This window comes from Fundulus heteroclitus, chromosome 20 (assembly GCF_011125445.2).
Source record: "Fundulus heteroclitus isolate FHET01 chromosome 20, MU-UCD_Fhet_4.1, whole genome shotgun sequence".
Lineage (NCBI taxonomy): Eukaryota > Metazoa > Chordata > Actinopteri > Cyprinodontiformes > Fundulidae > Fundulus > Fundulus heteroclitus.
Window position 1 is genome coordinate 10,019,092 of NC_046380.1, and position 16,880 is coordinate 10,035,971.

Consider the following 16,880-nt stretch of genomic DNA (forward strand, 5'->3'; position numbering starts at 1 on the left):
TGTGTTATTTTCATTCCGTTTAGATCAATCAGGTTTGATGCACAGAGCAAACTGCATCCCGCTGAATGCGACAAAAAGTGAATGGCAGAACCTGGGAAGAAAGCAAAAGTATCCCAGTAATAAAAATCAATAATTCCAGAGAATGCTAAGCAAAGTAGAATCTAATAAGATTCAGTAATAATCATTAACAACTAGAGAGAATATCATATAAAATGACAAATTGGGGAAGCACCTAAAGCACTAGATATTTGCGTACGCTACACTAAAAAGATGCATCACCTTTCTCACTGACATCAAATTTAACTTTTCATCTCTTACATCAAAAGGGGTTTTAAAATGTATTTTATTTTGCTAACTGACAGAAAAAATTATTGAGATTTATTTTTAATTTTACATGCAATTTCTTATTATATAGAGTTATATTTAAAATATGACTTGGGTCAAACATCTTGAGTGTCCCTCTACAAAACGTCTCTAAAAAGTTTGGCCATTTCAGACCACTCGCCCACCTTTTCAGCTCTGCACACTTTCTTTGAAAGCGGGATTTTGAGATAGCCGCTCCAACTCATTGCTGTTATCGTCAATGAGCTACATTCATTTTGAATGCGTCTTCATATCCAACCTTGAACTTTCTGGCTGATAATGCTTCAAAATTTGTACGTTAGCTATTGTGCTCATTGTGCCATCTATATAGGCGGGTTCAGCGTTTTCTAATGCAGCGAAACGCCCCCCACAGCGTGTTGCTACCACCCTCACACTTCTTTATGGCCAAAGTATCGGCTGACCGAATGACAGTCTTTGTCCCTGGGTGCATTTACAAACTGTAAGCTGGCTTTTTTTTTGTGTGTGTTGCTTTTGCAGTAAGAGCTTCATTCTCCATGAATGGACTTTCAGGGGCTTACTACACAGTGGCTAACGACACTATCGCTTTCCATTCTCAGCCAGCATCTTCAAAAGGTTTCTTCTTTTGTTCTGGGGTTGATATGCACATTTCACACCAAAACACATTCATCTCGTGTACAAAAAAAAAACCTGCGTCTTACTTGAATTTTGAAGAAAGCCATTAAAAAGCCTCTTTAAAATGTTCTGCTATTAGGCAAATGGAAATAAATGTGATAATCCTTACTGCCCTAAAGCAACAAAAATTAAAATAAAAGAGCCTGATTTAATATTAAAAGGCTGTGTTGGGTTAGATATTTGGTTTCAGCCGAACAAGTAATATGAATTAAAAAAAGTATATTTTAACCATATAAAAAATAGAGCTAAAACATAAACTTACATTTTAATTATCATCAAATTTTGAATAGTCCATGAATACCTGGTCCTAAAGATGAATCTGGTATTTATCTACTGACTCGATGCAATCTGCTGGGCTTCTTAGATAGAAAACCTTTTGATCGATCTCTCTGTATGATTTATTTGAACCAACTTTGTAAAGTGTCTTGAGATGACATTTGTTGTTAATTGGTGCTTTATAAATAAAACTGAATTGGAATTTAATTAAATTAATACTATTATATTTGAGGAAGAAAAAAAAAAGCAACTGAACAAAATAAAGTAAAAATTTACTTCAATTTTGATCAAAAAGATACGTGGCCTTTGGAAAGCAGGGCTGCACAATATATAGCAAATATATTGTTATGGCAAAATCCCTATATCCAGTAACAATTTATTTGGGAACTATTTGGACTGCAATAAGCATTAGCAGCTATAAAAAGCACCATGCATTCAGGTTTTCTATGCCGGCGATATATTTGGTGATAAAAGTTGTTTGACGTAGCAGGATCATTTTCAGGTGGGCATTCAGACATTCTGGAAAAGTCGCTGAGAATTGTGAGAAACATTTACTAAGTCCTTTCTTTGCCAAATCAACATTTGTAGCCAGATTAAATGTTTATCTTAAACTTATTATTTTATAGTAGCTGCATAGCTGTCTCATCATCTGCGGGTTTATGCTGCAACATAAGGCTCTGTGTCATCAGTACAGCTATCAAAATGAATGCTGCACCTCCTGATATGATCATTCTGGCGTAGCATATAAAGATGAAAAAAAAAATGTGGGGCCTAAAACTATGTCTTGTGGAACACCATAATATAAATTATAACACTGACTGCATTGAGTTTGACCTGCATGTTTTATAACATCAGACTTTTAGTTTTTATGCCCCGTCTGATAAACAACACACGTTGTGTTGCAAGTTGTAACTGCGATTCACCCTAGACCAGTTCCTTCGATGCGGTTCCGGTTCCACGGGAACGTGTACGCTTCACCGTACCGACAAACCACCAGCGTCGCAGCTGAAGATAATGCACTATGGGTGTTGCAAAGTCGCCCCTTACTCTCCCCTCAGAGCGAAGGGGCCGGCACCGGCATGGCTCAGCAAGGCGCTCTGCATGTGATGATTGCTGGGAGAGGTGGCTTTTGAGGGATCATAAATTATGAACAGCTGTGCGCCCATTCTCATAATTTTTACACGACGATTATCATTTTGTGCTCCTTTCATGCCACAAGAAGTGGGGCGGCTGTGGCTTTCATTCTCTGCCTTTATGCCTACACGTTTTCTCTCAGTCTGAAATTCCACATAATTTCCTTCTTTTTTCGTGCTCTCTCTCTCTCTCTCTCTCTTACTATAACATCATGCTTTGTTGCTTTAATTTCCAAACGAAAGTGGCAGTCAGGCATATTGTCTTGTGTAGAGCATCTAAAACCCACCCATCATGCATTTACATTGCATATCTGCCACATTAATATTGCATCAGAGACTGCGGCCCTTTCTGTTTCAGTTGGTATAATGTGGAAATGAACATACATATTGTAACACATAAACCTATTTTTCCTCTTCGGTTCACCATTAACGCCCACTGAGTCTAGAAATTGTAACAAATTTATTTAGTTTTTTTTTTTTTTATATAATTCCTCTCTGGGGGAGACCAATACGGCGCTTTAACGGAGTGCATTTAGTGAGATGAAGGACTTCTTCCATGGCTACATCTGCGAGTCGTATCCGATTAAATCAAGCCACCGTAGCTCATGAGCTATGTAAGAACTGAACCATACATTCCAGTCACATGTTTCCAATGCAGCATGAAATAATAAGTTTGCAGAGTCCCCCAAGGCATCATCAAACTTCAAACTGTGTTAATAAAAGCAGAGAATCTATTTTGGGCCTCCCTCACGTCCGACCCAACTTCATTTTGACCTTTTATTACAGCGATCAGTGAGTAATCTCCTGACTGCGCCCTGATGCAGGCCTATGGACGCTGCTGCATTGTGTGCTCTGAAATCAATCCAGCGAAAGCAGATTGAGTAAAGAGGGCGTTTAAACATTCTTGGCCGGGGTGAATTGGCCGCAGCAGCGTGTTGGTGCAAAAAAAAAACATTTAGTTCCTCATTTTCCTGCTTGTCCTTGTGACTTTATTCCTGCCTACAAAAGGGAAGAAGAAAAGAAAACCTTTGGAGCTGTGGCTGAACATCTCCACGAAGTTAGACAAGAATCTGCTTTTCAGTCCAAACTTCAGGATTTTTGAATAAAGTTCTAATTGTAGTTGGTTAAACGGCTTTAATCAAGCAGGGATTGTGAGAGAAATAGTGAAATAATGGATGTAATTATGTGGCACACACTGAGACGGCAGCAAAGGCGTCCTGTAGATGCTGCTGCTGCTGCTGCTGCTGTGGAGGCTTTGCTCTCTCTGAGTCGCACCAGATTAGATTGATTACTCTTGGCATGCACAATTTATTTGACTTCATTGTCCTCCCACTCTGTTGTTAGTGCCCGTGTCAGAGATGTGCATTTTCTCTGCGCTTGCACATGTGCAGCTACAATTTGCTGCTCTCAGGGAAACGCGTGGAAGGAGTCACACTGGGTTTTATTGATCAGATATTCTCCGCAGCAAACGTTGCATGTTCATATGTGTGTAAATGACATGTACTACATGATATGAAGCAGACTTGGTTTTTTTTTTTATTTATTTATTCTTTATTATACAGTCTGGCATCAAAAATTGTGGCTGAGAGAGGCTGTTTGCGTGGATGTTTTCCGGCGATTTCGTCCGCGTGGTTGCGCCTGTGTGTGAGTGAGTTTATTTGCATGTTTCTCTCGTGTCTGTGCACATGCAGGGAAGTAACGTGATGGAGGACCAAGATTTAAGAGACATGGGGATCACTGACCCAGGACACAGAAAGAAAATCCTCCATGCAGCACGCAGCTTCCCCAAGGTACTTAACACCACATCCAGAAGGACAGACTCTAATACTTCAGCAGCAGTGGTCAAATGGCAGAAACGAAGCGAGATAAAGGTTTTGATTGTGAATGGATGTAGATGTGATATTGTTCCCTTCAGCATTAGTTCTTCAGAGCGGAAATGATCATCTTCTGCACTTAACACAGTAATCGGTTTTAGGCTGGAAACTGTGGCGCAAATGAATCTGAAACGCTCATCCATTCATGAACGAGTTCACGTCGCTTTATCCAAACAGAGCTTAACCGAGCATTGCATTGTTTACTGATAAATGTAGATTTTTTTTTCTGCTGAATTTAGACTTTGCCATCTTTTATTTTAATATTCCTTATTTGTTAATTCTAATCTTGATCACACAACCTAAGGACATTTCTTGATAATTTGCTTTAGGAGGTTCCATGTGTTGGATGGATAGATGGTAGGCGAATGCAGTGATGATAGGGGGATGGAAAGATGGATGCAGAGATGGATTATAGGAAGGATGCATGAAGAGATGGGTGGATGGCTGAAGAAATGTGTAGATGCAAGGATGGATAAATAGATGGAGGTTGACCTGTGTGCTTGAATTACAGGCCAATATAAACATGTTAGTGCACCAAAAATGAGACGTTTGGCTTTTTAAGATGTTGGTAAAAAATAAAATAAAAACAGTTGTTTAGTATTGGGAACATTATATTTTTTTCCCTAAAGAATACATACATTTTCAAATGATTATCAAATCACTTAGGTAATTGCGTATAACTTGAGGTCTTGTGTTAAGGTAACAAGGCAGAGCCCTGCGTTCGTCAAGTAGAAGTGAAACAGGAAACTAGGTTTATTTTAAGTTTTATTTTTAAGTCCTAATATAAAGTTAGCACCACAGCACTTGCATTCACACACATCTATCTTTCTGTCTGCAGGTGAAACCACTGGGTTGTGATGGCAGCACATCTTTAGCTTCTTGGTTGGACGGCCTTGGCCTGCATGAGTATCTGCCCAACTTTCTGTCTAACGGCTACCGAACCCTGGAGTGCGTAAAGAACTTGTGGGAGCTGGAGATTGTCAATGTAAGAATTCTTTGAAATATTTAACTTTTATTTAATTTTAAACATTTAACGTGTTGAAGTGACGCAAACATTTCCTTGAAATTTCACTTGTGCGGCATTAGAAACTGTTTCTCACTGACACAGAAATGTTGTGGCTTCAGTTTGAGGTTGTGAGGCACTTTATAGTGGAGTGTTGAAAAATAAAAAAAAAGTGCTTCAGTGACAGACACATTTCTAAAACTACAGCTCAAAGATTTTCTAAATCACTGAGTAATTGGTCGATGAGTAACAGATAATGTAAATTAGGGAGAAAAGGGGTGAGTGATGACAAGAAAAGTCTAATTTGGTTTAATCTTTAGAGAAAATGTGTGACATTTGATGATAATCAGTGATTAAGAAAGGAGGACTGGTTCATTACGATTTTAAAGCAGTCGATCCAGCAGAGAGATGCATGTTGCCTTTTAGTTCAAGCGGTTCTTTAAATTGTGCGTAAGTTGTGAGTAGAGCTTAGATTTTTTTCTTAAGGCTTTCAAAACATTCAATGGTTTAGAAACTGAAAATAAAGACAAAAAGAACAGATATGACCAGTCAATTTTTTTGTAATGCATCTTTAAAAGCAGTTAAGATTTGTTTGCAAATGTCACACATTTCTTTTAGGAAAGTATATATATTTTATTTAACTATTTTGCATAAGAACAACCACAAACATGAATGTATTTTATCAGGATTCCCCGTTATAGACCAACACAAAGCTTGATTGTGAAGGGGAAGGAAAATGACACATGATTTTTAAACTTTTTTTCCCAAAAAGCAAACTGGAAACTGTCGCAGACACAAAAAATACCCACAAAAAAAAATAAAAAAACAGAAGAGTTAAGCGTAGGAACTGTTGCAGTTGAGGCAGAATGAAGGAATAGAACTGAGCTTAGTTACAAAAATTATCAACAACAGGTAAAAGATAAATAGAGATCTAGAAGAAACGAATCCAATAACACAAGTATAAAGTAAGAAACCAAACACAGATGCATTAACTAATACGGCAAGACCTTATATGGCAAAAATGAACACAGAAATGCAGTAAATACACCAAGATCCTTTAGAAAGCAACAAGAACATGCTGTCATAAATGCCAAAGCAAATCAAAACCCAAACATCTGAGAGAATATGACACATTGTCCAACAGATTGGGAGTTACTGGTCTTAGTCTTTTGGTTTATTTGTATAACTTTAAAAAAAATGTTCCCTTAATAGAAGGGTTAAAAACATTATTTTTCGACCATAAATCTTTTATGTTATGCACTGGTAACACAAGTGCCTTTTTTTTTATTTAAAATCTCTAATTAAGCGAAATGCTAATGTTTTAGCATCAGTGACACACATGTTGTATGTTAGCCACGGTAACGGAGGGCAACTACGCGAGCAAAGCCATAGTCAGCCATAGCGTGTGTTATGTCATTAGATAACGTAGAAACCTGAGAGCAAGCGTGTTTGAATATAATGCATTATGTTTTCAGCATCTGTTTGCAGTAAATGAAAAGGCAGTGGTGGTAAAATAGCAGACAGGGCTGCATTAGCAGCGGCCAAAGCTCGCTGCCAATGCAGTGCGAGAGGGATGGTGTCCAGCACACTGCGATGAAGAAAGATGGGGGTCTGAGTGCGAGGCACATTACTCTCAGTGTGCAGAGCGGCAAGAACTGCCTCTGAGCATCTTGGCAGAACTCTCTTTGCCCATTACATTTCCTACATCCTCTTCAGCATTTTACAGCAAATAGCATCGGGCTCCTTGATGATCTATGAGCCGGGTCAGGTTTCCATTATAATTCCACGTTAAGTTTTTTTTTCGCAAGCTCCGTTTTCACTGGTTTTGCTGGATTTCTTTTTTTTTTTTTTTGTCATGGATGATGATCATAAAAACATAACCAGAAATCAGATGCACAGGCCATTTGCTTCTTCTGCCTCTAAGTAATTGAACCCATCGGACAAAGAATTATATGAGCTTGTTCTGGAAGGTTTTGTACCAGGAACATAATTGCAAATGTAACATTAATCACTCAACATCCACCCTTTGAGGATGAGCATGAATGTTAATAGCCAATTATGCAAATACATAGTATTAAGGTGATGGGATTGGACTACACGAAATGAACATTTGCTTCATCCTCTAAGACTTTTAGACGCATGAGCTGACGTGGTCTTTGTAAATGAACAGATTTGGCTTATGGGTAAGTGATAATCTTGTGCAGTAGACTATAAACATAAATCTAAAGCAGGACAAACACAATGCATAGGTGTACTGTGCATATGCTATATTTCTCGATAATGTTCTATAAGGTCTTCTCGGTTTTTGCAGCTCATCGCTCAAAAATGGCTCGTGAATTATGGAGCGTTGTAAGAAGGACACAGTGTTGTACTTTAGGCTCGCAGCAAAACAGATTGAGGCTAAATTATTGACGAGTGTCACTTCGTTTTGCCTGCCAGTGAAGGGTACATGCCATCAAGTACTTCGGTGTGTTTTGGATGCATGTCTCTTGGCTTTGTCTGGATAAATTGTTCTGCTTGAGATATTCAGGTGATGGTGAAATGGGAATTCATGGACGGATGTCGTTCCCTGCAGGTTATTAAAGTCGGGCCCTTAGGCCACAGGAAGAGGATCATTGCATCTCTCGCAGAGAGACCCTATGAGGAAGCTCCGTCTAAATCCCGACGGCTCTCCCCAATTATGGTAAGACTGAATATGAAGTTTACATACTTAACGTTCAATCTAGCCTCTTTCTCATTATGCTGGTGTTGACTTAGTGGGATTTTGTTATTTGCTGCCCACAAAAAGACATCAAACACGTTAACTTTTTCTTAGTAAATGTATTTGTAACGGCGCTATTGACATCAACATTACATCAGAAGTCGGTAACAACCCAAATATGAAGAAATCAACACAGTTAAACCCATAAATTGTGTGCAGTAAAGTGAAATGAGCAGGAATAAGTCTTGAACACTTAGCTGAAATACAATTAAATACAAGTAGAAAAGCTTACTTTTGGTCCTGACATATTTTACTGGGATAGATTATTTGCATGCATTTCTCAGGTGTGATTTTGACTCATTCTTCCACTTCAAATCTTGAAGGTTTCATGGGCCTCTTCAGCTCAGTTTCATCAGAAATTCAGTTTTATTCAAGTCAGGTGATCAGACCGTTGATGCAGCTTTCTTCTCTTTCTCTAAAACCGCCTAAGAGTTTTGTTAGCCACTCTGTTCGTTTTCACATTTTTGTCTAAATTGTCTTGGTTACATGTCTCCATCCACACTAGGATGTTTACACCTTTAATCTCCTCTGTCGGAAATCTTGTGAGGAGTGCCTGTGGAATCTAAACTTGCCTGCAAGCTGAATTATCGCGGTATCCGTGCATTCACAAACACACGAGAATCCATCTTGTCTCTAAACGTTTGTGACCGAACCAAAAACGGTTCGGGCCAATCGCATTGAAGGATCGCGGTTTAAGGCGGGACACATCAGCTCTGACAAAAGCGGGAGCTGCCGAGTCCGCAGCCGAACCAAAATAAACAAGGCAGCACAAGAGATTTCTTCTTTAAAAGAAGAACAGCGAGAAGTGCCTTGATCAGCGTAACCTGTTGTGGTTTCTCATGGCGCCTGCTGCTTACATTTTCATTTGCTACCGTGATTGGCTAAAACCAACCTTCGGTAGGCGATTCGCCCAATCAGCTCATAAAGTTCTGCTGAATGCCCCTCCTTTCCCTGACCGGAGCTGAACCAGATTGATAATATGGAGAACAGAGAGCGCTACATATTATAAATCTGGCTCTCTAGGTGATGTGGAATCCGGTTGATAGTTGAATCTGGATCTTCCTATTTCTAGATGAAGCATAGCCTGGCCAGGCCGACTTATCTGCGCCGTTAAACACTGCGTATCAGTCTGGTAACGAGCTGGTAGAGCCGTATTTAAGAGGCGGGACTAACAGGGTCAGAGTCAACAGGGTGACGCAAAAAAATACAAGCGACGCATTCTGTTTTTTCAATTTGTAGTCCGTGAAACATGTCATGCTATCGAGCAAACTCTCCAGGGAAAATATTTTTGCTGTTTTTGTTACGCTCCGTGTAAGTCAGCCTACATCTTGGCCCCAATGGTGATCACTAAAACACCTGTAACTAATGTCACCAGTGTATTTTTGAAACACTGAGATTGCTGCGTTCTTGAGAGCGCTTGTTTGTCTTTACCCATCGTGATTTGCTTCTTGTGTGAAACCACGGTAATGAGAAAGCTTTCTGCGGGCCATCAATAAGGACTAAAGCAGCTGCCATTAACTGGAACTGATAAGGGGGATTGCTTTCTAAACGCTAAGATATTTTAACTGTTTTCCTGACTTTCTATGTCACTTTGAAGCTACTTTTCTTTATGTGTTTGGTTTCTTTTAGTTAATGGAGTTTTTAAAAGTATTTTTTTTTCTGGATGATTCAATGTCCTTAGTATACAGCAGTCAAATAAATCTCAGTTTAGGGAATCATGAAGAATCATGAATTTTTCATGGGCCAGTTATGATAACAGTTCATCTGAACGTAGCCGATTTAAGAGCGAGTCTCATAGCATCAAAACTGTAAAAATCTTCAAACAGTTGAAGCAAACTGTATTAGTCACATTTCATATATATATATATATATATATATGTATACATCTGTGCATATATATATATATATATATATATATATATATATATATATATATATATATATATATATATATATATATATATTAGAAATCATTTAATCTTGGAGAGGACATACAGCACTGTTCCATTTCTTGGGGAAAAGGGATTGTTTGTCGGCCTTCCAGCTGAATGCTTTTTTTTTCAGGCTTAGTCCCTGGCTCAGCGTTTAAACATCATACATCTTTAAAACTACAAATAGAAAAAAAAAATTATTTAAAACAAGCAGAAAAACAAAACGTAAGAGAAAAATTGGTACAAAATAATAACAGCAGAAAGTAACAATACATAAAGACAAGAAAAAAAAGCTTTGTTTAAGCCACTATTTCACCAGGTTTAGTGAAACAATTCAAAGCTGTAAAATCAACCAATTGTATTATTATTAGTGGCAAACTAGCGAAAAAATGGGCTTGTTGCTTTTCATTTACATGAAAAGCAAGAAGGTCTAAAAAGTTAGTTTGCATTCTCTATGAATAGCTCTCCGTGAGGCTCTTGGTTACACTGGCACTATTTTTGCTGTTTCCTTGACAACTACCGACAGTAAAACTGAGTCGTTACAAAGTAAAAGACAAAAGGCTGCAGAAAAAAGACGATAACTGTATAAACCAGATTAGACAGAAAAATAAAATCTGACGTGGAAGCCTCCGCTAACGCTGTATATCACTGTAAGGGTCGTTAAACAAATAACACAAGGAACTTTCTTAGTTGTGCATCTCAAAAAAAATAATGATAATATCATCAAAAAGTTCATTTTGTTTCCCTGATTCAGTTATAAAAAATGAAAACTTAAAAAAACAATCATGTTGTGTCTTCTGTTAGCCCAGGTAAGGCATTGTTTCTGGTGGACGGTTGGCTTAGCACAACGGATACGACAGCTTTAGTTCATGTCCAGGACACATCTGTGTCTCCAGAGACAATCCACCCGTTGTGTATCGTCCCTAAAATCTTGAACAGGCTTTGCTTTAAAAGCCTCTGAAAGCTGTAATTACGCTTAATGCCTTTGCATCCGTTGCTGCCGCATTTTTTCCTTCCACTCAACAATCCATTAATCTGCCTGGAGGAGGCTGCCATCTTTAGCGCTGACTTTTTGTGGCTTACCCTTCTTTGGGAGGGTGTGAATGATGACCAGCTGCACTCTTCTCCATAGCTGCATAGCCATAACATAATATTTCAAAATTGAAAGCAATTTTTATCGGCATTTTCTATCATTGCAATTCTACCAACTTTCGGACAAACTGAACGTTGTGTTTTAATTTTAATCATCGATGTTAGAATAGATAGATAAAGACTTGAAATATATCCCCACGTGTATTAAATCCAGAATTACTGCAATACATGAACTTTTCAATGAAACAGTAAATCTATTGAGATGCGCCTGTATTCATTTAGTTGTATGCAGGATCAGCAGTTGTTTTGGGATTAAATAGGCCTAACTCTGAGACCTGACAGATTCACAGCAGGACGCGTTCATCCTCTGGCATTGTTTGGAAAAAAAAACGTGACTATGTCGACAGCTGTCTTGTACATGAGTGACAAGGGTGAGACATTTAATATTCTAGCGCTTGCTTAAACTGCTGGAAGAGTTATTGCACGAGGGTTGCTTCACAGGGTGGAAATCTACCCTTCAGTGGGCATTTCCTAAATAGCTGTTATCTTAACGCCATGACAATTCCTCCCAGATTCTCCAAACCAGGATTACACTGACCTTTCTTAGCTGCAAGTAAGATATTTACGCCCCGTAACAGCTCTAACGAACCTCTCCTAAAAAGCAATGACTTTAAGATTATTAAGTCTTCAACGTTTTTTTCTGCGGATTCTTAAACTTATAATGTGGAGAATGACCATTTTCTACACTGCAAAAAACAGACTAAACTTAACTAAAAAATAAGTTAAAATTTTCTTGAAATGAGTGTATTTGTACTTTATTTGAGTAGGTTAATAAGATAATCTGTCAATGGAATATGTTTGTTGCACTTAAAATGGAAGAACTCATCTCCATCAACTTATTTCAAGTGCATTACATCTAATTATCGTATTTTAGGGGTAAAATTACTCTTTCCATTGGCGGATAATCTTATTTACCTGCTCAAATCAAGGACAAATACACTCATTTGAAGAAGATTTTACTTATTTTTAGTTCTGATTTTGCAGTGTATAATTTTGTTGGTACAGAAGATATCCCTAATGTGCATAATTTGACTGGAAGGTCAGTTCATGTTCTCTCTATGACCTATAATAGTGGTTTTTTTTTTAGTTAGTTAGCATTTATGTTGATGCATTTTGGATAACCGGAGCTTTGATAAAAGTTAACCAGCATCCTGTGGTGTGCTGCTTTCTCATGCTGGAATACTTGAATCAGATAATTTGGTTTTTTTTTGTTCTTTCGGTTCAGGAGACAATGTTTGAATTTGTGTCAGGCAGATTAAACCGAGCTAAAATGAACCGAGGGAAGGATCTGTTGTCAAGGGCTAAGCTTTGGTTGGAGAGCAGGGACACCGACGCTTTCAGGCCAATAATCGGCTCCGTATGTCTGTGTGTGTTTCTGTGACAGTTCCACGACCTCCTGTCCCAGACCACCTCACCCCTCAGTCAGCTGGACCCCTACACCAGTCGCTCCATGGACATGCTCCTCCCCCTGACCGAGTCCGACCGAAGGCGAAGAGCGCTCGACCAAGACTGTAGCATTTCCCTGCGATCCTATAATGAGAGGCCTCGCTCTGTAGTGAGTTTTAACTTCCAGTTACTTGGATCTTGACTAAAAAAATTATAAAAAAAAAAAAAAACTTTAAAAGAAATAACACACCCACTGCAGCTTAGCATAAGAGAATTAATAGTTTAAGAAAAATGGAGGAGGATTCAGCACATTTGCTTTCTTCCCAGAGGCAGAACTGTTGTGTTCATCCGCGGTTTAATATAGCGGTATAATTAGTGGGCAGATTTTAATCCCATGGAGATTTCGCTCCGACAAAAAAAATGCATCTCTGTCCATTTATTCGCAATTATCAAATGCATTCTCCATGAAACATCCTAATGTGGTAAGTTCAAATTAAAATGAAACGGTAACATTTTACATCCTAATGCTGTGTCCTATGGTTATTAAGAAAAAAAAACCTGCAACTCCTTGCATATTTTTAATAACACGTTTAAATTCAGCAAGCTAAACTCATTCGATCGTAGCTCAGAGTGAAACATTTTGGATGAATTTACGCAAGTTTAGTCGGGTCAGAAATGACAGAAATGCATCTGTGAGCACAGATTAAAACAGAAAAATAAACACTAAAAGGTTTTCCAGCACTTGGGTCAAAACTCTTATAAAATATATGCTAAAAACCTAAATGACGTCTTTGTTTTCGTGCATCTGCATATAATCATTGCTCCGTAGGAAAACTACATCACTGAAAGCTAAGATATGGCTGGATTCAACAATAAACACGGACCTCCCCACCGATTTCTATCTCACGAAACCCAGCTCAGCCTCCCTGAGTGTCTTGGATTATTTTTGCAAGAGAAGAAGCTAAAAATACCGCTGTGATCAAATTTTAGCATTTGCTAAAGGTCAAACTGCGACACAAAAACAGTCAAGCTTGCCCGCCAGGTGTCTGACTCAGTGAGGCAAAGAGAAAGAAAGAAAGAAAGACACAGGAACATCCCCAGAAAAAAAAAAAAAGAGATACGTTGCACTGCCCAGTGAGAATGGCGTCTTAAATCCACGTATCTCTGATTGATCGTCATTGTGTCATTATCATGAGTACATTTTATTCTGACAAGTGATTTATGAAAGAGCTCAGCACATCCTGCATGACCTGCAGGCTGAACATGCATGAATATTTATGAGCCTACCCGGATATCAAAAAAAAAAAAAAAAAAACGACTCACCGAAAAGTGCTGACCAGACAGACTTCAGATGCTTTTACTTTAATATGCAGCAGTTAGAGGTCTTTCAACTCAGCAGTTCAACAGAGACACAGATTAGCATCTGGAGTCAAACGTTCTTTGAGCTGGAGTGGACGGCGGGGTGCGGCGGCGTCCAACAGGCCTCTGACTCTGCCTCTCTGCAGGACAGACACAGCGAACGACACAAAGAGTCTCGTGTCAACGTCCGGCCGCCGAGCCACTCCGCCACGTACGCCACCGTGTCCGCCTGGCATCACCAGCCGGAGAAGCTCATCCTGGACTCCTGCAGGTACGAGGCGACAGTAAGTATCCTTTTCTGTCTTCAGCACCCAGGCGGAAACATTCCAACCATCTGGTTAAGTTTTTACTTCCATGAAAGAAACTTTTTTTTTTTTTGTCTCTTCTTTTGATTTGACTTTTGATTTGTCGTCAGCCGTGATGATGTTGCATTCGGATTGTGTTTTGATTGATTTTATTTTTTGTTTCCCCCCACCCCACGCAGTATTTAGGATCATTGATAATCAGGGATTTACGAGGGATTGAGTCCACACAAGATGCCTGTGCAAAAATCCGGGTGAGTTGTAGAGAAAACTTTTTCTTGGTTTTTACTTTTTTTGTTTTTCCTGCTCTGACTGACAACGAATATGTTTATGTTCTGAAGTTTACAAACGCTCGTCATGGGAATTAGGGGCTTTTAATTAATAATTTGAGTTTGTTAATTCAATTTTACTGTTCGTACAATGAACAAATTCATAGACTTTTAACAACAGTGAGAAAACAGTTAGTTAAGTCCCCAGTGACCCTTAGAAAGTTTGACCACACACGTTTTGTTACCATCAACAAAATTATCTAATAATTGAGGCTGAATGTTTCTCCACTTTCCCGTAGAATACATTCAAATTGGTCGATATTCTGGTTTTAAGTTTATTCCATAAATCCTTTTCATCGGGCCTTTGGAGAACCGTTCTTAAAACATCGTTTGCCTGTTTTCTCCCTTCACAAATATTTTATTATGGTAGTTTGGGATCATTGTCCTGATGGAGCACCTAGCTTTGTCCAAGTTTTAACCTTCTAGTTGTTTGCTTTAAAGTGAAGCGGAACAATTTAAAGGTAGTCCTCCCTTTTCAGTATTACATCTACTTTGTGCGATGCACCAGTGCCACTGGAAACGAAACTGCTACTCAGCATGATGCTACCGCCGCCATGCCTGACTGCTGGCACAGCGGTCTTTGCTTTGAAAGCCTCACCCTGACTCCTCCAGATCTAGTTCTTGTCGTTGTCTCATGTCACCATGAAACTTTTCTCCACAATGCATACGGCTTGTCCACATGGAGGTTTCGATTTATGAGCAGGCTTCTTTGCTATACAGCATTCTCACTTATTGTTTTCCTGTTTTTCTTTATTATTATTATTCCGTGGGTGTCTAACTACTCCCGCATACTTCAACCGATTTTAACAATTTTGGTGTCAAAACGTTCAGCTTGTTCCCGGCATGACTGCTATATCTCATGGTTATGCTAACTTTTACTCTTTTTAAAATATTTCACTTTTTGTGCGATTTTTATGGCTGTTCCCATTGAAATCAATGCAAATTGATACAAATTCCATCAAATCCTTCACATTCTTCCAATTCTTCTAATTGTTCTAATTCTTCAAATTAAATTAAATTCTTCCAAATTCTTCACATTTTTTATTTTTTGTAAATTTTTTCAAATTCTTCAACTTTTTCAAATTCCTTCAAATTCTTTCAAATTCTTCAAATTACTTCAAATTTTTTCAATTCCTTCAATTTTTTTCAAATTCTTCAAATCCCTTCAAATGTTTCAAATTCTTCACATTCTTCTATTTCTTCTAATTCTTCAGTTTTTTCAAATTCTTCAAAATTTTCAAATTCTTCAAATCCCTTCAAATTCTGCAATTTTTTCAAATTCTTCAAATCTGATTTCAATGTTTTTCAGCTACTTTTTCTTCTCTGCAGGGATCTTCTGCATCTTCTGCTCAAATCATTCAGCAGATTAGCATTCTCACTCACTGTTACGCAGGAACAGTTTTTTCTAGTTTCTCATTTATTAATCTGTCCTTACAAAAGGCAGGACCTCTTGAGGGAGTGTGGAAAGGAAGTTATAAAAGAGGACACATAAAACCAGTACAAACACTATTCTAAGTAAACATGGTGACAAAAATTCAGCTAAGTTAAATAAACCAGCAACCATCTTCACAAATCCCACAATAAAAGCCACCTTAGAGGTAAAGGAGTCCAGTTTTTCTTTCCTTTTTCTGCAGGTTGGGGAAAAAGAGGAAGGAGAGATTTGTATATTAACCTGAACCAATGAATTTTGTGGGCAGACATGCAATGATGGCCATTTAAGAGAGGAATCGGTGCAGTGGTGTGTTTTGAGAGGGTCATTTGTTACGAAGCAGATGGCAGAGCTGGAGAAGACACTGAGTTTTTTTCAAGTGAGACGTCATCTTAATCAAACAGGGAAAGGATGGTGTTTATAACAGAGTAAATTTAGCAGAGAATGTGAAAGGGAAGAGCATTCAAGGATAGACAAAACAGATTTTTTTTTATTATTTAACCTTAGACTAATTTATCAGTGCAAGAGGACAGCATGTTGTATGGCCAGAATATCATATATTCCTACTTGAGGTGTTGAATCAAGAGTTGAGATAATTGGGATTTTTGAGGATACAAATCCCTTCTTCACAAACCACATGACTTATAGACGTTTAACTGTAGATGGACCGCTATGATCTGATGTTACTGACCTTTGTCACCCATATTTCCGGTGTAGCTTTGGTCAATGATTGACACGTCTACACAAGTTAGATCCTCCAACCAGGCAGTGATCCCAAACACACACGATGAACCAGTTCTGAAAGGGTAAAGCAAGCTAACACCGACCTACTGGAATGGCTTTTGTGAAGCGCCGACCTCAACACAATTAAAAATCTGTCAACTAAGCTTAAAAGCCAGAGCCGGTTCCTGGAAACCAACCATTTTAG

General features: G+C 38.5%; 1 protein-coding gene across 6 annotated transcripts in view; it reads left to right on the top strand.

The window, feature by feature from the left end:
• anks1ab (ankyrin repeat and sterile alpha motif domain containing 1Ab) overlaps nt 1-16,880 on the top strand; it is a 72,064-nt gene that overhangs the window by 38,989 nt on the left and 16,195 nt on the right. For all 6 annotated transcript variants that reach the window (XM_036124613.1, XM_036124614.1, XM_036124615.1 and 3 more), the window contains 6 exons: nt 4,118-4,216; nt 5,139-5,285; nt 7,879-7,986; nt 12,532-12,702; nt 14,039-14,176; nt 14,377-14,448. In XM_036124613.1, the coding sequence (XP_035980506.1) occupies nt 4,118-4,216; nt 5,139-5,285; nt 7,879-7,986; nt 12,532-12,702; nt 14,039-14,176; nt 14,377-14,448 (735 nt within the window). The remainder of the gene's footprint in view (nt 1-4,117; nt 4,217-5,138; nt 5,286-7,878; nt 7,987-12,531; nt 12,703-14,038; nt 14,177-14,376; nt 14,449-16,880) is intronic.